General features: G+C 60.0%; 1 protein-coding gene across 1 annotated transcript in view; it reads left to right on the forward strand.

Moving 5' to 3' along the window:
- CMIP (c-Maf inducing protein) overlaps positions 1-21,769 on the forward strand; it is a 229,743-nt gene extending 207,974 nt beyond the window's left edge. The window contains exons 11-21 of the mRNA XM_069456581.1: positions 4,530-4,595; positions 5,940-5,966; positions 6,229-6,277; positions 9,223-9,330; positions 11,438-11,554; positions 13,240-13,380; positions 14,190-14,237; positions 15,388-15,534; positions 16,357-16,462; positions 17,766-17,836; positions 20,432-21,769. Coding sequence (XP_069312682.1) covers positions 4,530-4,595; positions 5,940-5,966; positions 6,229-6,277; positions 9,223-9,330; positions 11,438-11,554; positions 13,240-13,380; positions 14,190-14,237; positions 15,388-15,534; positions 16,357-16,462; positions 17,766-17,836; positions 20,432-20,485 — 934 coding nt within the window. The 3' untranslated portion in view covers positions 20,486-21,769. The remainder of the gene's footprint in view (positions 1-4,529; positions 4,596-5,939; positions 5,967-6,228; positions 6,278-9,222; positions 9,331-11,437; positions 11,555-13,239; positions 13,381-14,189; positions 14,238-15,387; positions 15,535-16,356; positions 16,463-17,765; positions 17,837-20,431) is intronic.
- The last annotated feature ends 1,490 nt before the right edge of the window (positions 21,770-23,259 follow it).

Consider the following 23,259-nt stretch of genomic DNA (forward strand, 5'->3'; position numbering starts at 1 on the left):
GAAAAGTAGCCTAAGCTGCAAGAATTCCCAGTAGACCCTTGAAAAGGAACATTGTTCCAAACGCAGGTCAAGGTTGATGCCAAAAAAAATCACCCCATGAGGCCTGAGCTGAGGGGATGAGGGAAGGAACGTGGACTCGGGAGCCAGACGGAGCAGGTGTAGACCCAGGCTTCACGCTCACATAGGCTCGTTCAAGTCTAGCTTCTTCCCTAATTAGCTCTGTGACTTTGGCAGGTGTCTGAACCTCTCTGGGCTTCCATTTCTCATCTGTGAAATGGGGTTCTAAAGCCAGCCTGGCCCCATTAACGTGAGGGTTAAACGTGTGGGTACCTCATACCTGAGGCATGTCAGAGGCCTGGGGGATGCTCCTTTTCTCCTTCCTGCCCCTCACACCCTGCCTGCCGCCCCCCTGCCATCCCAGGCCAGGCTTGCCCAAAGGGGAGGGCGGCCCACACGCCAGCCCTGAGGCTGGCACTGCTCTCCCAGCGCTCGTGGCGGGAGCTCCGCCGCCCTCCAGGGCCTGTGCCAAGGCCAGCTGGAGAGAAGCCCACCCACAGGAGGGTCCCTCGTCCCACTCCTCAGGCACCTGGCCAGCCTCCCCTGCCCCCCAAGACTGGTCAGACTGGGGTAGGGCCAGCAGCCAACCACAGACTCTCAAGGCTGGACTGGGCTGAAGTGAGGAAGGAAGTCGGCTTGCCCTCTTCCTCTTTCTGTGCCCCCACAGCGCCTCTGGGTCCCGTGGGTCCTGTGTGCGCCGCCGTGATGGAGCCACCCAGCCCGGGCTGGGGAGGAAGAGGCCTCTGCCCAGACCCCTGTCTGAGGCAGGGCTCTGCCTCTTGCTGGACTCGACACCCGCTGGTGGCCCAGGGGCAGACTTGTCAACATGCCCTTCTGTGCGGGAGTGAGCCCCGGGCCATGTGGCTGCCCCAGAGCCCGGAGTCCACCTGCTCCACACCCTCCGAGTCCACTCTGATTACGGGTGATGTGAAATCTCCTTAGAGTTCTGTATTTAATGGCATTTCCATATAGAACACATTTATTTTTTAAAGTAAAAGAAAAGAAAAACTAAGTGGTTTTTTTTTTTTTTTTTTTTTTTTGGTTTTGTTTTTTTTTTTTTTTTGAAACAGTCTCACTCTGTTGCCCGGGCTAGAGTGCCGTGGTATCAGCCTAGCTCACAGCAACCTCACACTCCTGGGCTCAAGCGATCCTCCTGCCTCAGCCTCCCAAGTAGGTGGGACTACAGGCATGCGCCACCATGCCCGGCTAATTTTTCTATATATATTTTTAGTTGTCCAGCTGAGTTCTTTCTATTTTTAGTAGATACAGGGTCTCGCTCTTGCTCAGGCTGGTCTTGATCTCCTGACCTTGAGCGATCCACCCACCTCTGCCTCCCAGAGTGCTAGGGTTACAGGCGTGAGCCACCGCGCCCGGCCCAAGTGTTCTTTTTGATACGTGGAAATCGCCTTCCTCCATAGGCGTGACCAGTCTCCCTGGGAGACACCGTGTCCCTGAGGGGGTGGAGCACAAACACGGGGCCAGCTCCAGACCCCAGTTCTCGGTAGCTGTGTGGCCTGGGGCCAGGGCTGCAGCCACCAAGTCTCAGTTTTCCTGCCTGTAAAATGAGGATGGCAGGAGCGCCGCCCCACAGATCACTGGGGGAAGTGTGGGCTGACGCCTGGGAAGCCGTCGGTGGAGGGCGTGCTCAGGACAGGCGATGCAGGCCAGGCTGTTACCATGCCTAGATTCTCTGGAAATCATAAGTCAGCGACAGGTGGGAGGAAAGGCGGAAGGGGATTTTTCAGAGGGAAGACAAGCCAGCCTCAGAGAAGAGGTCTCCGCGTCCTGACTGCGTCCCACAGGCCGCTGAGTTCCCTGGGCTCTGGGGCCGCGGGCAGCACAGCGCGTGGGCTTCCATCCTCGGGCGCGGTGAGCCAGCCGACCTGCAGAGTCCTCGGCCGAGCCTCCCGGCCACTGAACTCAGACGGTGTCTCGCCCGCGCTCTCGCCTCCTCGCCCGACGTCGGAACATTACAGTTTGCAAACCCGGGCCCGGAGCACAGCACAGTGAGTGCCGGATGGACTCAGCTGGCATCACTCTTAAACTTATCTCGGGCCACGGGCTTTTCTGGCAATTCTTCTCTGAGCATCTGGCATGTGCATCTTTCCTCCGAACCTTCCAGGGTGTGATCTGGGTTCCGAAGGCCACCACTTTATCGTGGGTTTGTTTGGAGGAAGCTGGGGCGGGAAAAGCCCCCGTCCAGGGGTTTTCTGAACCCACCATTGCCAGCGGGAGCGTGTCTGTCCTTGGGGGTGAAAACATCCTCCTCTGGGCCGGGCGCGGTGGCTCACGCCTGTAATCCTAGCACTCTGGGAGGCCGAGGCAGGTGGATCGCTCAAGGTCAGGAGTTCGAGACCAGCCTGAGCAAAGAGCGAGACCCCGTCTCTACTAAAAATAGAAAGAAATTATATGGACAACTAAAACTATATATAGAAAAATTAGCCGGGCATAGTGGCGCATGCCTGTAGTCCCAGCTACTCGGGAGGCTGAGGCAGTAGGATCGCTTAAGCCCAGGAGTCTGAGGTTGCTGTGAGCTAAGCTGACGCCACGGCACTCACTCTAGCCTGGGCAACAAAGTGAGACTCTGTCTCAAAAAAAAAAAAAAAAAAAAAAAAAAATCCTCCTCTGTTTCTATAGAAGGCGCAGTTAGACATAGGGGACGCAAACAAACACGCAGGATGTCAGTGGCATAAAATTGTATGGGGTGGGAGGCCTGTTAGGAAAAAAAGTCTAGAAAGTTCTTGGGGGGGCGGGAAGAGGTGATAAAAGAAGGTTGAGAAGCACTGAATTCTAAACGTAAAGGAATCGCAGGGTTGTGGGACCAAGAATCGGGCTTGGGGTCCCTGGGCCTTCCCTCTGCCCAGCCCAGGTCCAGGCGCCCCAGCCTGTCCTGGGGCGTCCCTGCCGGTGCCAGTGGAGCATCTGACTGCAGCACCCCCAACATGGGCTGCAGGACCGGGGTCCACATGCCCCCTCGTGCCAGACTCGTACCTGCTGCCCCAGTCCAAGTCAGGAGGTCAGTGGGCCTCCCCCTCGAGCGGCACCTGACACCCACCGTCCTGTAGGATGGAGACTCACCAACACCGCTCCACTGTGCTGCAAAACACACACCCCAGGCTCTGTCCCGGCCCAGGCCCAGTGTGCCTGGGACTTGGGTTCAGCAGTCTTCTTCTGAGTCCTCTTCTGCGCACCAACTGTCTGCCAGTCCCAGAGCCCAACATAGGGGGTGCAGAGGAAAGACCCAGCCTCCCCTGGGCTGGTTGGAGGTGAAATGTGCATGAGCTTGGGAGCACCAGGGACAGTTCTGTGGCTCGGGTGGGACGGCTCCAGCAGCCACCCCTCGCTCCATGTGTGAGGGTTTAAGCTCTGGGCCCTCGGAGGTGCCAGGCCTGGCTTAGGGTGGCACCTGGCTTAGGGTGGTCGGTGAGAACCACCCAGCTCTCGGCTTGCTCTTCAGCCGAGTCCCTGAAGCCAGAGCAGCCAGGGACCCCAGGTCAGCGCGGGCCCTGGGCTCCGCGAAAGAGAGCACCAGAGGTCAAATCTCAGCCACCAGCTGGTGACTTTAGGGGAATCAGGAAACATCTCTGACCCTTGGTTGTCCTTACCCGTAGAGGGGGTTGTCATGATTCTGGTGTCTGGGGGCCACACTTTGCTGCGTGGCGCAGGCCCATCTCGTCCCAGACTGAGACACTGGTGTGCCCCTCTAGCTCTCTGGGCCCTCCCAGCTTTTGGGGCAAAGAGTTGGCCGAAAAATTTGCTTCTGTACGAAGCTGTGCTGGTAGGTTGGGAAACAGCCCTGTTGACCTCCAGGAATCAGACGCTGTTGCTTTCCCCTCCTGTGACCTCTGCGTGGCACAGCTCCATGGTCACCCTCAGCGAGTTAAGTGTTCCCGTCTGTCATTTGGACTCACTCGAGGTCACTGGACAGGTCCCATCAGCTAGTGCAGGCAAAGCGCGGGGTACAGGTCCCAACGTGGGTGCTCAGTGACGTGCAGCTTTTGTTATCAATGCGACTGTGGTTTCCAGTGTCGGATGGTCTTGCCAGGGTTGGACGGGGTGTGACTCTCTCGAGCCTGGTTTAACCTGACACTGGTGTGGCAGAACATGAAATACCTGGTTCTGAGTCCCCGTCACCTCTTCCTGGCTGCATGGATGACTCTCAGTGGGTAACTTACCTCTCCCAGCTGGCTCAGACGCGAGGGCGTGTGAAATCCTGAACTAGACGCTCGGGCACTTCAGCTGCCAAAGCGAAGTCTCTGGAGAGGTTCTGTCGGTCAGACTGGTGGCCACGCCGTGAGCATGAAGCCGTGAGCATGAGACTGCTTGTCCTCGCGGCTCCCGGAAATTGCAGTGTGTAGAGCGGAGTCGGTGCCACCGGCCTCCTGTAGGCTCTCGTCCCACCTTCCGGGACAGCACATCGTAAACCTGTCCTTGTCACGACCAAACCTGACTGTCACGCTCTCTCATCCTAGGTCGGATTACGATGACTGGAGACCGTCTCTGGCCAGTTTGCTTCAACCCATTCCATTCCCCAAAGAGTAAGTCCCACGCGCGTCTCCGGAACCCTCTGACCTGTGAGAAGAGCCTCAGTTGTGCACTAAGGCCTTAGTGGGGACCAGTCATTTCAGAGGACGTGCCACAGCACAGTGGGAAGACCAAGGGGACGTTGGTCCCAGCCCAACCACATCCTCAGCTGTGGGACCCTTGGGGAGGCACATCCCCCTCCCCCGAAAATGGGGGACTTAGAAAAACGGGGAGCTTGTGGGGGCTGCCTGTTCCCATTGCTACAAGGCCTCACAGAGCGGAGAATGCAGACACGGCCTCCCCACGGCACCTCGCGTGCAGTGCCGTTAGCAACTGCCATTGTGCACCAGGTGGGAACAGTGATACCCGCCTCTCCTCTCTCCACGGGGGATGGTGACAACCACAGTGTACCGTAGCGTGTGGCATTGCCTGCCGTGCCGCAGCGAGCTGCTGGAAGTGCTTATCACACCCAGGATGGGTGCCCAGCTCGGGCTCCACGGCGAATACGGCCCGAAATGGAGCCTCCGTCTCTCTCTTGCCAGCCCTTACCCCAGTACTGAGTCTGTCACGGCAAAGCGGGGAGAACACCGTCTGGTGGCTGATGGCCGGAGGAGAAAGCTTTGTCTGAATAACCAGGCCCTGAAATGCCTCCAGGTCTCTGTTTCAATAGCTTCGAAGAAGCCAGGCCCCGGGAGGCGGCCGGGGCTCTCTCGGGACCCCATTACTGGGCGCTGTTTATGAAGTGCTGCTCTGCACGGGCACATTACGCCAAGTAATTGCCCCATTTGCTGGCCTGGCCGCTCCCTGAGGGCCCCCAGGACTGGAGACCGGAGAAATCCGACTCCTAAGGGACGCTCGGGTCTCGGAAGAGCAGCGGCGTCAGTGGCTGCAGCCCTGTCCCCGCGGGCCGGGACGCGCTCGGCTGTGGCCCGTGGCACAGCTCGCCGGGAAGAGTGGTCCCCAAGGCCGCGCTGATGCGAGCGGCAGTGAGTGCGGCCGCCCCTAATGGTGGAACAATTAACAAACACACCTGGGTCCCCGGAGCCCACGTGCACCTGCACGTGCTCACGGTGACGGCTCAGCGCCCCTCCTGTTCGCAGGCCTGGGCCCTGGGGGCAGCTCTGGGGGTCCGGGGGACTTAGTCTGTTCATGTTACTATGATCCTTGGCCTCATCAAAGGGGGCCTTTGTTTTGGAGCTTTGAGCAGGGACAAAATGTCGGCACTTCATTCCCAACTTCCCCTTCATTCTTCGAACCAGACGTAGAGTCTGGCCATCCCCAGAGGAAAGCGTCTGGAACATCGTGCTGTTTCAGAAGGGCCCTGCTAACCGCCAGTTTTCCCTTTGTTTTTGTTGCAGAGCTCTCGCACACGAGAAGTTCACCAAGTGAGTATCTGGGCACCACCCTCGTTACCTCCTGCTACTCTTGGCCTCTGTCCGGAGGTCTCACTCGGTGGCCGGCCTCCTCCCGGCCCCTTCTCCATGGCACGCACATTCTCCTGAGACGCGTGTCCAAGCCCATCCAGGCGCTTCCTGGACCTGTGGGCCCGCCCGGCTCCCTGGCCCCGTCCCAGCCCTTCCACGGCCCCATACCGTCCAGCGGGGCGGACCCTGGGGTGACTCCACCCGCCCTGCCCTTGTCTTCCAGGGAACTGAAGTACGTGATTCAGAGGTTTGCTGAAGACCCGCGACAAGAGGTGAGGCCTTTCTTTCCGCATTGTGGGTCCGCTGTTGGGGCACGGCAGGACTCGTGGGAGCCTCTCAGAGGTTCTCTGAGGCCCTGGCAGGGGCCTCCATGTCACCATCAGTCATTCCGCCGGTTTACAAAGGCTCCTTGCCTTGTGCAGAAACACAGCCTCACCCTGGTGTGGGAGCCCGGCCTGTGACGTCCGTGTTTTACTGTAAACTCAGGCGAACCAGCGGCGGTTTCCCATGGGCTGGTGGTTTCTCCACGCAGCGGGGGCCTTGACTGGGGTGGGCTGGTGGGGGGCTCCCAACCAGCTCGGGACAGCGGATCAGTGGGCTGAGGAAGGAGTCCGAGCTGGGATCGGAGCCACATTTTTATTTCCTGGCGTGGTGACCAGGGCCCCCCTGAGGGGCCCCTCTGTCCCTCACAAAAGCTGGGCTCCCACCGTCCACCCCAGAGCCCGTGCACACAGGCGGGCAGGGACGTTGGGGGGCTGGGAACCAGCGTGTGGCTCTTCCCCTGCCACGGCGTCCACACAGCCGTCACAGCGGCCCCTGGCCCTCAGCAAGTGCTCTCCTGTGTCTGGCACGTTCATCTTCTCGTTCACTCCTCACAGCGACCCTATGAGTGGGTTCTATTATTGTCCCCCCGTTACGTCAGAATTACCCTTTCAGAGTTGAGGAAATCGAAGCTGAGTTACGTCCCCACTGTTGCACCATTGGTCCACGGCTAAGGCAGGACTCGAACCCCAGAAGCCTGGCTCCAGAGCTGCGCTAACGACCAGCTCGCTGGCTCCCTGCACCATGTGATGAGCCCCCCACCCCAGCCCCCGCTCCTGCCCCGTGGAGCTCACGGCCCCCTCCCTGTGCGCATGGATTCTGGGGTGCAATGGGAACCGGCTGAGGCCGACCCGGACACACGTCGTGCCCACGGCAGGGCAAGGACGACGTTGTGCAGAGGAGAGTGAGTTTTCCTCACTGCGTCCTGCGAGGCTGCGGGGAGCAGGTGGCACTGCCCTGGCTGGACTTAGCTTGAATAGGTGGCAGTTGGGCCGGGAAACTTGACCTCGGGCTGGAAAAGCCAGCCCTGGGCAGGAGGGTGGGCAGTGGGGTTTGGGAAGGAATGTGGGGACATGTGGACACCAAGGCCTTCCTGTGTCCAACCACTGCAGGTCTCTGTCACTCAGAACCCACAGTTCCTTGGGCTCTGAATCTAGCCGTTCTAGAGCGGTTCTCAAACCTGATGATTTTGTTCAAGAAGCAGCCCTCCCTGCTCCCCCTCTTAGCTCCAGCTCGCTGGGCCTGGCTGAGCCAAGAATCTGCGTTTTGAGCAAGCATCCCAGGTGGCTTTGATGTACTGGTCTCCACGCCGCACTGTAGAGCCTAGTTCTAGAAGGATCTGGTTCTAGAACACCATGATTCTGAACGCCGATTCTGAAAGTGACCCTCAAGCGTGGTGGGCAAAGGCAGAAACGTTGGCCGTGGCGCTTTTAAATGGTCAGGTACCAGGGACTGTCTTCACTTTCCTTAAACTGAAGTCATTCCTTGCTGCGTGTGACAACTGCCTCAGAATTCCCCTGGCCAGCGAGCCTTTGTGTCCAACACGGACTTTGAAGCTGGGAGAATCAGAGTGGTGCCAGCTGCTTCCCAGAGTGGAGAGGCAGAGCCAGCCGTGGAAGGGGATTTCCAAACCCGGGTGACGGGCGCGAGGCCCCGAGGGCTCCCCAGATCAGGGCGCCGCTGGCTACCGAGGCCCTCGTGCTATTGGCCTCTGGCCTTTATTTTCTCTGCGGGTTCCTTTTCTCTCTCTCTCCCCTTTTACTCCTCACTCTTCTCTCCCTCCCCATTCTCCCTCCTAAATGAAGCCAAAGTTGTTTTCTTTTAAATTCCTCACTGTATTTATCGAATAGCATTTTATACTTTTGAGTCCTTATTTCTCTGAAGTGGGTAAGTGAACCCTTGATATTCTTCCAACTCAGAGAGAAAAAAACAAAAAGCCCACTGCCTTTGTTTTCTGTTTGCTTATGTGTGGGTTTTGATCAATTTCATATCTGTGCGTAAGTGACTCTTGGCAGCAAATTGTCCTTTACTCCTAAAGGAAACGATGAAGAACGTCTCTCCACTTTCTTCTGAGAATGGGGAGGAGGAAAAAAAACAAAAGCTTTTGTGTTTCTCTGTCTCTCTGTAATCACAGTGGGGCCAGAATGGATGTGGAATTCCTCTCAAACATGCATGCACACACATGTGCGTGCTCACGCGCGCACACACGCCCCCCCACCGAGCCTGGGAAGGGGCTGGGGAGCTGCGCTTTGGCACTGAAATTGCCCCCACCCTGGACAGAGACCCAGAGACGGAGGTGGGGGTGGGGCCTAACAAGAACGGGCTGCAGAGTCCCAGAGAGAGAGAGAGGAAGGAGCGGGGCAGAGACCCAGGGGAGACAGTGCCCAGGCAGTGGAGGCAGGAAAGTCGGGGGGGGAAGAAAGCTGGCTCCTGAGAAGGGGGCTCAGTGCTGGGGACCAAAGAGAGAGGGGAGAGGTTTACAGAGGAAGAGCAGAGAGCAAGAGAGAGGAGTTAGAGACGCAGAGACAGAACAGAGAGTTAGACACAGGCAGTGGCCCCGCCCGGAGGGCACAGGGCAGGGGGCTGCGTCTGGGCAGCTGCTTTGGGCGTCCCCTGCCCTGGTGCAGCACAGGCCTGCCTCCTCCGGGGTGGCCACACAGCCAGCACCGATGGCGGGTGGCTGGCAGTCCCTAGCGAGGAGACCACGATGTTTCCCAAAAGGTCTTTCATGGAATTTTGTGGAAGGCTTGGGAGCTGCTGGACAAAACAAAATTTAACAAGTTTCTTAACCACGGGACCTGCCCAAGCCTTTAGCATTAGTGAGTAGGCATCATGGTCACCGTTGTCGCCAGGGCTGTGTGAAACTGACTGGCTGTGTCTGTCCTCTGTCCGGCAGGTCCACTCGTGCCTGCTGAGCGTGCGGGCCGGCAAGGACGGCTGGTTCCAGCTCTACAGCCCCGGAGGGGTGGCCTGTGACGACGACGGGGAGCTGTTCGCCAGCATGGTACACGGCCCGGGCCCGCCAGGGGCTGCGTGCTTCGCCCCAGGCTGGGGGGCCCCTGGCAGACACAGGGCCTGCCCCTCCCGAGTAACCGCTTAGCTGCCCCAGCCCACAGGGGCCAGCCGGGAGTCCCCGGGCTGACACGATGCTGTGAGCGTGGCGGTGACAACACGGCCACAGCTGTCACTTGCACGTGTCTTCTCTGAGAGGCTCCAAGCCGAGAGCTGCACGGTCCCACTCTCTGTCAGTCTCAGTCAGTGCAGAGGGGACACAGGCTTTACCCCATTTTATAGACACGGCGGCCGAAGCCCAGGCGTTAACTGCCTGAGATCACACGGTTAATTGTCGTGGTGTTAGGTACAAGGGATCCTAGACGGCACCACGAGTCCCCCAGCTCATTTCATCCTTGCAGTCAGGCGTCAAGGTCAGGGTGATCGTCCCACTGCAACGAAAGGTCCGAGGTCACCAAACCAATAACTGCATCCATGGTGACTTCTGGCACTTTCTTTGTGTCAGACACTTCACAGGCACCACCCTTTTTAACCTTTACAGCAACCGTATTGCATCATTACTCCTGTGTTGAAACAGGCCCAGAGAGGTTCAGGGACTTGCTTGAGGGCACACAGGCCTCCTGTTTCCAGCCGTTGGCCGAGGTCACGCGCCTCCCTCCGGTAGTAAAGGGACACAAGCTCCCCCTCCCCCGGGGCGGGTCAGAGATGCAGCAGATGGGAGGTGCCAGGCGGCGGCGTAGTCGTGCGGGAATGACGCGGTGGTGATTCTCTCCCGGTGGTGATTCTCGTCTCTCTGGGCGGCCGGTTAGCGGTTAGCGGGGCGAGCGCTTCACAGAGCTCTCCGCAGCGATCTCCGCAGAGATGTCTGACAGGGACGACAAATCTAGGCGCTGCCTTGGGAGCCATTCTGGAAGGGGGCTTATTTTTAGGCCCCTTTCCTTACGCCCTCCCTGGCTGCGGGTGCACAGCCGCCTCTCAAGGGTTCTCCTCTGATGTCACAGCCTCACCATGGCAACGCTCAGCAGTCCCCCACCCCTTGCTGCGGGGACTCGGTGAGGGAGAGCTCGGGGAGCTGGCAGCTTCCCCGCCGAGAGATTGCATTTGTATGCCAGGGTTGTTAATGATGGAGCGGAAAAAACACGCCCGGGGAAGGAAGCAGGCGGCCACTGGGATGGAAATGCGTTGTTTCCATGGAGACACATGGCGAGGAAGCCATCCCTGGATCAGGCTGCCGTGTCCAACCACCGAAGGGCGTTTGCCATTGTGTGCGGTGGGAGGAAGACCAGCAGGATGTCTGGGCCTCCCCGAGCTGGGTGGTTGGAGACCCCTGCCCTTGGGACCCCACGCCCCACAGACCAGAAAGAAAGACCTCCCCACACGTACCCCAAGATGGAGCAGAGTTTGCCAGTTCTTGGGTGTCTGGGGCAGGTGGTCTCCCGAAACACCCCGCGGAGCCCGCAGAGGGCTTGGCAGGGCAGCCCCATCCCACACACGCGTACCCTCCACGTGAGGGCCACCCAGAAATTTCCCCCTGGTTCCAACAGCGCTAGGAACTCAGAGGACCAATGTCAGCAGACGCTTGAGGGGAGCTGGGCAGGGGGCTTTTTAATTGTGATAAAATACACATAACATAAAAGTTGCCATTTTAGCCATTTTTAAGGGTGCAGTTCAGTGGCATGAAACACAGTCACGCCGTCTGTCACCAGCAGCCGCGTGCAGAGCTCGCTCGCCGTCCCGAGCCGAGACTCGGCCCCGGGAAACACTGACTCCCGCCGCCCCGGCCCCGGGCCCCGGCAGCAGCATGTTACCTTCCGTCTCCGTGAGTTTGCCTGTTTCAGGTACCTCACGTAAGAGGAGTCAGATCCTATTTGTCCTTCTGTGACTGGCCAGTGTCACCCAGCATCGCATCCTCGAGGCCCGTCCCCATGGGGTGGCGTTGGCGGATCTGGTGATCGCAGAGCACCGCGCTGTCCGGGAGGGCGTGGGCCGGTCTCTGGAACGTCTCCCAGGCTCACGCTCCTGCCGGCCTGTTGGAGCCTGCGCCCGGGGCTGTGGCCCCAGCGTCCCCGTCCCTTCACCTGAGCCCTCTTGCCCCTCAGGTGCATATCCTCATGGGCTCCTGTTACAAGACCAAAAAATTCCTGCTCTCCCTGGCGGAAAACAAGCTGGGACCCTGCATGCTCCTGGCGCTGAGAGGGAACCAGACCATGGTGGAGGTAAGCGCCAGCCCGAGGCCCCGGCAGGGCCACCAGCCGGCCGTCCGTCCCTTCGTCCTTGTGGATTGAGGAGCTCCGGGAGCCGAGAGCGGTTATGGGAGGGCGGCGGGCCAGCGTGTCGGTCAGAGGGGTCGCGGAGGTTTCTGTTGTTCGTCTGTTGTGGTGTGACAGCCACCCCTGTGGGGGCTTTAGAATCACGACACTCATTTGTTTTCCTCGTGGGTCTTGGGGTGCCGAGGCACAGCCAAGCCGTTCTCACCCGAGGTCTCGTGTGGTCGCAGGCAGATGGGACTGGGTCAGGCCATCTCCAGAGTCCCTGCGTTGGCCTAAGGGGACTCAGACAGTGAGGCTGGAGCAGCGGGGGTGCCCCAGCCCCTCCACGTGTGGCCTCGGGGCGGCCTGCTCACCTGCCGAGAAGCACACCCCCGAGCTCCCTCACGGCACCCTCCCCAGCTCCTTCCCTGCTCCTCTGTCTCCCCGTGTCCCCCTCCAAAGTCCCCAGGAGCCTGGGGCTCAGAGCAATGGTCCTGAGAGAAACTAGGCAGAAGCCATGTCACCTTATTAACTTGTCCTCAGGAGGCGGGTGGCTCACGTCCCCCATATCCTCCCCTCTGGAAGTGAGCCACCAAGCTGGCCCTTAGTCAAAGGTGTGGAAATGAGACTTCAGCTTTCGGTGGGTAGAGCGTCTGAGAATTGGCAGGCATGTTTTAAACCACCTCATGGAAGGAGAGGTCCAGTGAGGTTGGAGAACTGAGGAGGAGTCCGCAGGAAGGCAGGAGCGGGGCCGGCCACGGGGGCAGCATGTGCCAAGGCCCTGCGGCAGGCAGAGGCTTGGTGGAGGCCAGGTGGCTGGACCATAGTGAACCAGGGTGAGGGGTTGGGATCCTGCTGAACATGCATGAAGAGCCCGGTAGTTGCCTGAGGTGTGGCGAGGAGTTTGGATTTAGTACTGACTGCCCTGTGACGGGGACTTGGGTGGTGGGAGAGGGTTGGGCGGGGAGCAGGAGACAGACGAGAGGAGCTACGGGGCTTAGGCTGGGCGGGCTGTCCTTGGCAAGTGAGCAGTCACTACGGGGAGAGCCAGGCATGGTGGCACTTGTAGTCCCAGCTCGTCAGGAGACTGAGGCAGGAGAATTGCTTAAGCCCAAGGGGGTTGAGACCAGCCTGGGCAACATAGCAAGACCCTGTCTTAAAAAAAAGAAGTCGTCACTGGAAAGGAGTCGAGGCAGGGCTGTTCAGCATGTTGGCCTGGGCAGGAGAGCAGCGTGTGCAGCACGAGGCCGTCCTGGAGGCAGCCTGTGGTGGGTGTGCCCCGGGCTCCAGCCTGGCCAGGCGGCTTCTCTGGAGCACCTCCCCTGTGCCACTCACTGGGGGAAGAACTGGGGACAGCACAAGGGCTCTTTGGGGCTCTCTTCCGCCACTCGGGGGCCTGGCATGCCCCAATCCCGCACTCAGCACGTGCACCGAGGTTCCCGTTGTACGACGGGAAGCTGGCGCGTGATTCGCTGAATGTCGCACAGCCAGGGATGCAGGGAGGGGAGAGCAGGGTTGCTGGTTTTCTAAATGCAGCCGCTGGGGCGCCCAGAGCGTGCTCAGCTTACGGGCTCCCGGGGGGTTGCCAGATGGGCCGAGCGCCTCGCCTGGGGCCGCGGCCGGGCCGTGACGTGCACTGTGGTTCCGGGCAGATCCTGTGCTTGATGCTGGAGTACAACATCATCGACAACAACGACACCCAGCTGCAGATCATCTCGACCCTGGAGAGCACGGACGTGGGGAAGCGCATGTACGAGCAGCTGTGCGACCGCCAGCGGGAGCTGAAGGAGCTGGTGAGTCATCGGCCACCGAGCCGTCCCGGGGGCGCTGGGCCGGGGGGCCAGGGCGAGCACTCGGGAGTGCAGCGGGGCAGAGCCCAGAACTGTCACCTGCACCTGTGTGGCCCCATCTCGCTGAATATCCTCCAACCCAGGTAGGTCGGGATTAATACCTGCCGCTTCCCGGGTGATCAGAGAGAGGCACAGAGAGGTAAAGCAGCTGGCCCAGAGTCACACAGCTCACACTGGCCTGGCCAGGACTGGATCCTGTCCCGCTGTCAGTGCCTGGGGCCCGCCTTACAGATGCCAGCACCCACACCTCTGCCGAAGGCTTCCTCCGTCCATGCGAATGCATGCACACGCGTGTGCACAGCAGGATAGGGCGGTGGAGGTTCTTGCCCCTGATCTGGAGCAAGCCTCAGCCACTGGCTCCTGAGAGAGGGTTATAAACACCCCGGTCCCTCACGCGTGGGTGGGCTGTCGCCGAATCTCTGAGATGTGGCTTGTCCGTCATTGCCTGGAGGCCCCAGGGGATCTGGCGCTGGTGCCCCTGGTAATCGCTGGATTGATAACGCCCCCTTCCAGAGGGGATGTCCACAGTCTCCTGCCCCACTCCCCACTGCTGTTGCATGGGACCACCTCCCTGATAAACCGCCTGCGCTCAGACCTCGTCTCGGGATCTGCCCCTGAGACCAGGACCACCGTGGTGTCTTCTGCCACCAAGAAAATAGCGGCGGCTCCCTGGGCAGCGTTTACAGGGGTGGAGGGGCAGGGTGGAGACTCGGGGAAAGAGCGGGTAGTAACCAGTCCGGTTTCTGTTGCAGCAAAGGAAAGGTGGGCCCACCAGGCTGACACTGCCCTCCAAGTCCACAGTGAGTGGGTGGCTTCTCTCCGGGGGGCGGGCGGGGGCTGGTCCTCCCTGCTGGAGAGCAGCGGACAGTGCTGTGGGAGGTGGGGGGGGAAGGGAACAGGGACCCCTGGTACCTGACAGGCCAGCTCTTCCAGGAGGTCACTGCGTTGCAGGAAGAGAAATGAAAACCAAAGAGAGCATTGAAATATTATGATAAAGATTGATATTGATATTATGATAATGATGTTACCATGTAACTAGTTTTTGTTAATACTAATGGTAATAATAACATGGAGCATTTATGCGCCATACACTGTACTGTTAGTTCATTTTGTCTTCACAACCCTGTGAGATACGTGTATCTCACCATTCCTATTTCACAAGGTCTTCAGGGATTTTATTTCTTAACATTCTACTTCCCTGTTGTGCTTCACATGTGGCTTCTGCCTCATGGACCAAGAGGGCTGCTCAAGCTCCAGCCACCTTACCTCCGTTCCAGCCAGCAGGAAGGAGGAAGAGGCAAAGAACACACCCCTTCTCTTTAAGAACCTTCCTGGAGGTTCCACTTGACACACCCACTTACATCTCATTGTCCGGGTTTAGCACGTGGGGCCACACCTAGCTGCAAGGGAGGCTGGTAAATCAGCCTTAATTCAGGGCAGCGGACGCTCAAGGATGGAAGGGGGAATGGACATTGCCCTCTAGAACTTCAGGGGCTGGTGCTCAGTCGTCTGCTGATCTCTTCAGCCACTAGAGTTGAGTGTGGCCTCAGTGTTTGCATGTGGGAAATGGGCACGAGCCCTGCCCAGGAGAGTGAGGCAGCCCGTCACACGCACAGACACACACACACGCTGTGGGAGGAACGTGGCCTTGGAACATCCCAGTTGGTGACTCAGGGTGTGAGTCACAGCACCGAGGGCTTTCTCCTCCGCCTGGCAGCTGTCACCTCGGGCGTGGGGCAGCCCTTCCCTCCCTGACATCCCCCTTTGGCCCAGCCCTCTGGGCCGTGCCGTCACCTCAGTGCCTGGGGACTTGCCGCCCCCAGGAACAGCTCTCGCAGGGCACGGGCGAGTGCCCTGTTGCCAGGAGAGGAGGTGGGAGGGCTCAGTGCCTCAGGGAGCTGCCAGCAGCCCCGGGGCTGCCCAGAGACCCCGCCTGCCTGTCGCTCGCAGGACGCTGACTTGGCTCGTTTGCTGAGCTCTGGCTCCTTCGGAAACCTGGAGAACCTCAGTTTGGCCTTCACCAATGTAACCAGTGCCTGCGCTGAGCACCTCATCAAACTGCCTTCTCTCAAGCAGCTGAACCTGTGGTCCACCCAGGTACATCCTCCCACCTGCGCCCTCCTCCCTGCTGCACGCCTCACCCTCCTCCCTGCACCCCTCACCCTCCTCCCTGCCGCACCCCTCGCCCTCCTGCTGGCTGCACCCCCTCTGTGTCTGGCCTTTCTGCCCAGAGCCCAGGGGCCCGGCCACTGATGGCCACACTCCCCTCCCTGGGGCTCAGTGCCCACTCCCCCAGGCCAGAGGCCGACACCTTCACGAGGCCCAGTGGCCCATTTCTCAGTTGGAAATGCTGAGGCCCAGGGCAAGGACATGCCCAGCACTAGAGTCCTGAGGTCCAGGCAGGGGCCGAGCCGTGAGCTGGCTCTCACTGCTGGGGCGCGCACAGGTGGCTTGCGGGTCTTCGTGTCGTGGTAACGCCCGCTGAGCCCGGGCTCCGTATCCGCTGAGCTGCCACGCAGTCGGCACAGGGCAGCTTCTGTGGTCCTTGCTCCGTGCCCGTGGGCCTGGGTTCTGCTGCTGCCCTGGTCTTGCAGAAGACAGCCCGGGGCCAGTCCCAGCAGCCTCCGGGCCTAGCCCTACACTTCCCACTGTCCCATCCAGCGGGAGAAGCCACCAAGGTGCCATCCGGCAGCTTGGGAGCCACTGAGTTCAAATCCCTCCTTGATGGAGGCGAAACTAACTCCCAGAGCCTGTCCTTGCCTGGCCCACGTGGGATCCTTTGCAGATATGAGAGCAGCCCAGCCCCCGGGTCTTGGCGGGCCACGTCTCTGTCCCCGGCCCCTTTCTCCGCCTCTGCCCCAGCCCCGGCATCGTGTCCCGGGCTGGCCTGGACAGGGCTGCGGGTTTCTGTGCCCACAGTTCGGAGACGCCGGCCTGCGGCTCCTGTCGGAACACCTCACCATGCTGCAGGTGCTGAACCTGTGCGAGACCCCGGTCACCGACGCCGGCCTGCTGGCCCTGAGCTGTGAGTACCTCGGGCCGCCTCACTGGTCCTCCCGTCCGCGAACTTGGCCCGAGCGCCAGCTTCCCAGCGAGCACTGCCGGGAAACAGAGATTCCCTCGTTCGCTGCGCACGTGTCCCCCGCACACCCGGAGCAAAACAAAGGGCAAATGTGTCTCTGTCCTCGTGGAGCTTGTGGTCTAGAGGAAACAAAAAGTGAGTGGGGCCGGCCCGTGGCCTCCTGACACTCACAGTCCACCAAGGGACTGAGGGCAAGGACAGTGCTCCTGGGACATCGCCACTGTGGTCCCCCGACTGGCAGTGGCGGCACCCCTGGGAGCTGGTGGGAAATGCACATTCACGAGCCCCCCCACCTCCTGGCGCAGACGCCGCGTGTTACCCGGGTGCCCGACGGTCCCTATGCCCAAGTGCCACCAAAACAGAAGGCCCCGCAAAACACGGAACCCAGAAATACTGTGTCCTGTGCCCAGCCCTGATCTGCTGGGCTGTAATCTCGGGGGCGCTGAGCCCGAGGTCTGCGTTTGACCAGCTTGCCCATTTTCAGACCCGTTGGTGTAGCTGGGAGGGGTCAGAGAAGGCTTCCCGGGAGGCAGCGCCAGGTCTGGGTGCGAAGGTGGCTTCATCAGAGTCGGCCAGGCGGGGGTGGGCGGCGGTGTGAACAGAGGCCTCGAGTCCTGCCAGGCCGCTGGCAAGTTCCGGACGGCTTGGGAGATGGGGGCAGGCGCCCGGGTCAGTGGAGGCAGACAGTGAGGTTTGCAGCTGGGTCTCTGCAGATGTGCCCCTTGGACATGTCCACCGGAGTCACACGGGGGTGGGGGGTGAGCGTGTCCTGATTAACCGCGCAGATTCCTGGTCCCTGCACCGGCTCCCTCCGTCGGCGCATCTGCCAGCCAGCGAGGGCATCCGCTCCCCGCGTGACCGGCACGGGCCGAGGGCCGAGGCTTGCTTTCGAGAAGCTGGGCCTGAGTCAGCAGCTACTGGGAGGGTTTCCAGGGTTCCCTTGGGGGAAGGCCCGGGCCTGGCCGGGCTGGTGCGGACAGCGAAGGGACGTGACGGAGGGACAGGAAGGGAGGGTGGCTGGGAAGAGAACAGACTCAGTTCAGACCGGCTCACGCCTGAAGGAGATACTCTGTGCCGAGTGGGCGCCCGCCCTGCCGTGCCCACGAAACCCCCTCTGCACCCATCTCCTGCGCGGGGGCTGGGTACCTGCGGTCAGCCCTGCCAGGGGGACCGTCCCACACCCGCAGCTGCCCCTGCAGGCTCTCTGCGACCTGACTTCTGTGTCTGTCTGTCTGTCCTCGTGCAGCCATGAAGAGTCTCTGCAGTTTAAACATGAACAGCACCAAGCTCTCGGCCGACACCTACGAGGATCTGAAGGTAATTCCTCCCTCCGTCCCTGTCGGCCGGCACCCGTGCCAGTGCCCGCCCTGGCCGGGCCTGGTCCCCAGGGAAGGCGGCTGCTGCTCCAGCGGGAAGGTGGGTGGTGAAGTCGGGTTGAGAGGAGCCGTGAAGAGGGAGGAAGCCAGCAGGGAGTTAATAGGTGGGACACAGGGAGGCCTGTGTGGCGTGAGACAGTCAGGGACGTTTCTTTGAAGAAGAGGCCACAGGAGCTGAAACCCAAGCTCCAACGGGAGATGCAGGGCCAAGAGGAAGAGCAAAGGTCCCGCGGCAGAAAAGTTCGGCGGGACCTGACCTTGCGGCAAACACAGGCAGTGACAGAGGGGACAGGCTGAGCTAGCTGGGAAAGCCCTGTATGTCTCAGCAGGGCCGTGCGTTTCGCTTGTAAAAGGCGCTCTGGCTGTCGGTGGCAAGTAGATTTTTTGAGAGGGAGCAAGAGCGGCTGCCGGGAGGGCCACGCCGGGGTCTGCGCTGGGCGGGCGAGACCAGTCGGGGACGGAAGGGAGAGCAGAGTGGCGGAAGGAGGGCGCTTTGTCAGAAAAGCACGTCCTGGGGAGGTTGGAGGAGCCGGGCATTCAGCGGCCTCCTGCCACGCCGCCCTCCTGGGCCTGTGCCAGCGGCCCCAGAAGGAGCAGGCGAGGCTGGCAGAGGGTCAGTGCCCCACTGGGGCAGGGCTGGGCCTGAAGGCAAGAAGGCACAGGTGGCGCCCACGAGCCGCGCTGGCACCTTTTTGCACCCTGGAAGCCACTTAGAGGGAATCCTCCGGCAGCCCTTGGCCGAGGTCCACCACCAGCACGGACTCAGGGCCGCCCCTGCCAGTCGCCACCTCCCGCTCTGCCAGGCGTCCGGTGGCAGGGCGTGCACCCTGGCCAGGCCTCCAGATGCGTTCGGAGCAGCTCCCGTGTGCCAGGCTGCTGGGGTTGGGGACACTGAGGTGCGGCTGCCATGATCCAGGAGGACGCTCCGTCCTGGCAGGCACAGACAAGCACAGCGAACCGAGGCAGGCCCAGGGCTCAGGGGGGTCAGCGAGGAGGGGATGGTCAGCAAAGGGCAGGATCCAAGGGAGGAGGCAGGGGATGCAGGGAGGGACGCGGGCACAGGTGGCAGAGTGCCCCCCGAGGAGCTTAGAGAACACAACTCCAAGTGGGGGCTGCAGACCCGCCATGGGCATCACTCGGGGCGTCAGGAATGCAGAGGCCGGGGCCCGGGCCTGTCGTGTCCATTGCACCCTCACTGAAGCTGGGAAGCACAGCCTGGAGCGCCCCGAGTTCAGAGAGCCCCAAATCCAAGCGCCACTGAGACCAGGCAGGAGGGGGGAAGCCTTGGGAAGAAAAATCACATTCAGTTGATTTTTTTTATTTTCACACATGGGGGAGAGAGACGGCACCGACCGATGGTGCTGGCCTTTGACCAGCCTTCACGCCGGGGGGACTCTGGGGCACACTGGGGACTGCATGTCCATCAGGGGAGGAGGCCTCCACCCCGTGCCAGGCAGGCAAAGCCGCGTAGTTCACTGCCCAGTCTGGCCAGACCTTCTTGTTTTTCCAGAGAACATGGAAATCTAGATTCTTCTGTGCAGCCTCCTGTTTTTGAAAGGCCTTAATGTGCCTCATGGCACCACGCTGGCCACTGCAGGTCCCCAGCCTGTAACCTCCGTCCGGGCAGGGGGAGCTGCCGAGAGTGGTGGAGCACAGGAGAGCGGCAGTGAGGAATTGTGTGCACGTGTGTTCGTGCATGTGTGGCGTGTGCGTGTGCACACGTGCATGGGTGTGCATGCATTAAAACACCGTGCTGGCCAGTGTACCGGGTAGTCGGGGAGGGAAGAAGTAGAGGCGGGAGACCAGTTAGGAGGCAGCTGCCCCCGTGATCGGCAGAGGCATGCTAAGAAAAAAGCCAACTGTTTATAAAAGAAGGAAAGGAGGGTCTGGGTAGCAGGAACAGAACGCAGGAAACGGCGCTGAGAAATAGCAGGTGGAATCGTGTGGTGGAGCCGACGTCGGGGGAGCCCGAGTGGGGAGAGCCTAAGCTGCCCCCCAGGGCCTGGGGCACACTGGGATCCAGTTTGTCACCCTGCGTGTCTCTGATAGTGACGGGAACACAGCTGTCGAGAAAACAATAGTTCCTTTTGTAGAGCACATAACGGTACCCTGGGCTTTCCTTGCACTTGGTGTTAAAGCCCTAGCACCGTCCCTCGAGCCAGGGACTAGGCTCAGATGACTCCACACATGCGAGGGACTGGGTCATCTGCCCAGGGCCACGCAGCCAGCAGGTAGCAGAGCTTCAAAGCCTGGCCCTTCCGCCCGCGAAGCCAGAGATGCGAAGCCATCGGAAGTGAGGGCGTGGAATCCGTGCCACCCGCTTTCCCGAGCTGCTGGCTGGTTTCTTGGGGACACCCCCCCTGCTCTGTGCTCTGCCTAAGGTCCCCCAGCCCTCCGGGAGCCCAGGGAGCCCACAGCACAGGCGGGGAGAGCATGTCAGGGACCCCCAGCCATCCGCGCAGGTGGGGCCAGGCACTGCCAGGTCCCAGAAGGGAATGGCTTTCGTGTGACAAGGACCTTTCTTGCTGCTCCGCAGGCCAAGCTTCCCAACCTGAAGGAGGTGGACGTGCGCTACACGGAGGCCTGGTGAAGCGCCCGGCTCGAGGCAGGAAGATGTTTGCAACTGCGACAAAACAACTCTTGACTAATAGCTGTAGAACAGCCGGTCCTGGGGTCCACCCCGGCGCCCTGGCTGTGAGATAGTTGGGGGAGTCTTTCTGGGGGCAGAGGGGGGAGGGGGTGGGGAGGGGTCCACAAGCACGCCCAGCCCCCGCCTAATTCTTTTAGCTTCATAATTGGAACCTTTGACCTGATCTAAAATGGACTTTGTAGCAACAAGAGGAGCATCAGCGGGTCGGGGAGGGGGTGGGGGGAGGGCCTGGGATGGGGGGGACCCTTTGTGGATTTTCTTTGCCTTTGTGTTTAATGCTGTGTGGGAAAAGTCAACTCTGCTGCCACTGTTGTGGGCCGGACGAAGGATGCTTTCCTCCTCCTTCCTCGAGGCTCCGGGCTGAGCTGAGAACTCGCCCCCACCCAGGCCACTGGGACAAGAAGACCCAGTCACGTCACTGCACCATCCTGTGTTCTCACCATTGCTATGCAAAGTGATTCCTGTTGTACATAAGATTTAAATAATGCACCTATTTAAGACATGTTGACAAATTGCGGGTCTGGGACCCGCCTCTTATCTTATTTATGAAGTCTTTGACCCTCCCTCCCCGCCCGCCCACCCCCCTGGCGTGTAGTGCTGTATAAACCGGTCAGCTGTCGGGTTAGTGGTAGTTCTGTTGTTATTTTTTTTAAAGGAAACAAACCGACAAAAAACAAGAGAGAGACAGGAAAAAAAGAACCTCCTTGGAAAAATTACTTGCTTTTTCGTAATGGATTCTATATGCTGATGCTCTCTCGTCCGTCTGTCTGTCTGTCCCCCACCCACCCGCCACCGTGTTTCTGATTTCCAGGTGTCTCCAGCTTCCTCGTGGGGTGGGGTCCGGCTGGGGAGAGGAGGGAGAAGCGGGGTCCCACGGCGTAGTCTTGCTCCTCCGAGGCCCGAGCTCTTTCTTACAGACGGGGAAGGCGGGTGCTCACCCGTCCGCCCCCGCCCGCCCCCGCCCGCCCGTCACAGAGCTGTTCCCCATCTCCGCCCGCCTTTGCTGTCCCCCGTCCCGACCAGGACTGCCACCATGGGCCCCCTGCCGTCGTGTGCTTCACGTGGCCCCTCGTGCATGCCCGCCTCTCTGCATGGTCTCTTGGGAGAAGAGAGATACGTCACCTCCGACTGCCCACCCCCCATAAATGTGACCACTGCAACGAAGACGCTCCTTCCGTCCCCCACCTGCTCCGAAGACAAACCAACCTCCGTTTCTTTTATAAACAGTCGGCTTTTTCTTAACAAGCCCTCACTGTACAGAACAGCCCGTTCATGGTTTATCTGGGGTCCCCCCTCCCCCCAGCCCCTTTTTCTGTTGGTTTAGCACAAATACTTCCCCCCTCCGGCATCCCCAAACCTACCCCACAGTCAATGTCATTGTTTTATATATATTTAATCTTACTCAATGGAAACCATGCTTTTGTCGTTTTATACTTTGCTAGGTAGACTTTATTACCCCCCTACTATGCCCTCATTTTTTTAAAAAAGGAAAAAAAAAAAGAAATTGGGTTTCAGTCTTAATTCATTTTCCGTGCCAGGTTTTATTTCGTGTGCGTGTGTGAGTGTGTTCCGTTCTGTGTTTTGTTCTCCGTTGTTGTTGTTTTTGTTGTTCGGTTTTATTTTCCTCCCCTCTGGTCCCGTACTTCACAGCACTCTGGTGCAGGAAGAAGCAGAAGCAAAAAAAAAAAAAAAAAAAAAAAAAATTTAAAAAGAAAAAAAAATAAAAAGAAGAAACAAGACATGCCACCTTTTCCCCTCGCACTGTTGCTTTTCCTGATGGTTAATACTACTGTCACGTAGCTGTGTACAAAGAGATGTGAAATACTTTCAGGCAAAAATAAACTGTAAGTGACTCATCAGTGTGTGGCCTTTCTGTGCGGTGTCGTAGGGGCCGGGGGACCAGGGGTCGGGGCGGGGGAGCAAAGCCCAGGCCCAGGTGGACGCCCTCTGCGTGGCCCCTCCTGGACTCTGCCGACCACGGGGGACAGACCCTTTGCTGCAGGGGGTTATCCTGCTCGTTGCAAGACAGGACAGCATCCCTAGCCTCTGCTCACCAGTGGCACCCCCCACCCCCATTTGTGACAACCAAAATGTCTCCAGACCTTGCCCAGTGTCCCCTGGGGGACAAGGACAAAATCACTGCCCAGGGGAGAACCAGTGCTCCAGACCCAGGCCAGTCCTGTGTTCAGCAAGGCCTTAAGGACGCTCTCACGCAGAGCTTATCAAACGAACGTGCTGGCCACCGAGGGTCCTGTAAAAATGCAGATTCTGATTCTGCGGTGCTGGGCAGGGCCTGGGACTCTGCATCTCTGACAAACTCCGGGAGGTTCGGATGCTGCTGGTTGGTGCGGGGCTCCCTGCGCCCCAGAGCCTAGACCCACCCTCCTCTCCCAGATGCCCCCAAGAGGCAAACTCGACATGTCCGAGAAGAAACACCTTATCTCCACCCCGCTGCCCAAACTGGTCACCTTCCAGCGTTCCCCGGCTCAGCAGGGGTGGCCCCAATGCCCAGTGATCCTCAGCTGAGGTGTGTCCTGCCCCTCGCTGGCCTGCCAAGGTGACTCCAGGAAGCCTGTGTCTGTCCTCCGTCTCCTCACCCTAAGCCGGGCTTCGGCAGTCTCTCCCCAGTGGCTGGAGCTGTTCCCTGCTGTCCCCTGGCCCGTTGCTCCCACGCCATCCAGCCCCCTCTGCTTCCTGCTCCACCTCTGCCCACC

Source organism: Eulemur rufifrons, chromosome 23 (assembly GCF_041146395.1).
Source record: "Eulemur rufifrons isolate Redbay chromosome 23, OSU_ERuf_1, whole genome shotgun sequence".
Classification (NCBI taxonomy): Eukaryota; Metazoa; Chordata; class Mammalia; order Primates; family Lemuridae; genus Eulemur; species Eulemur rufifrons.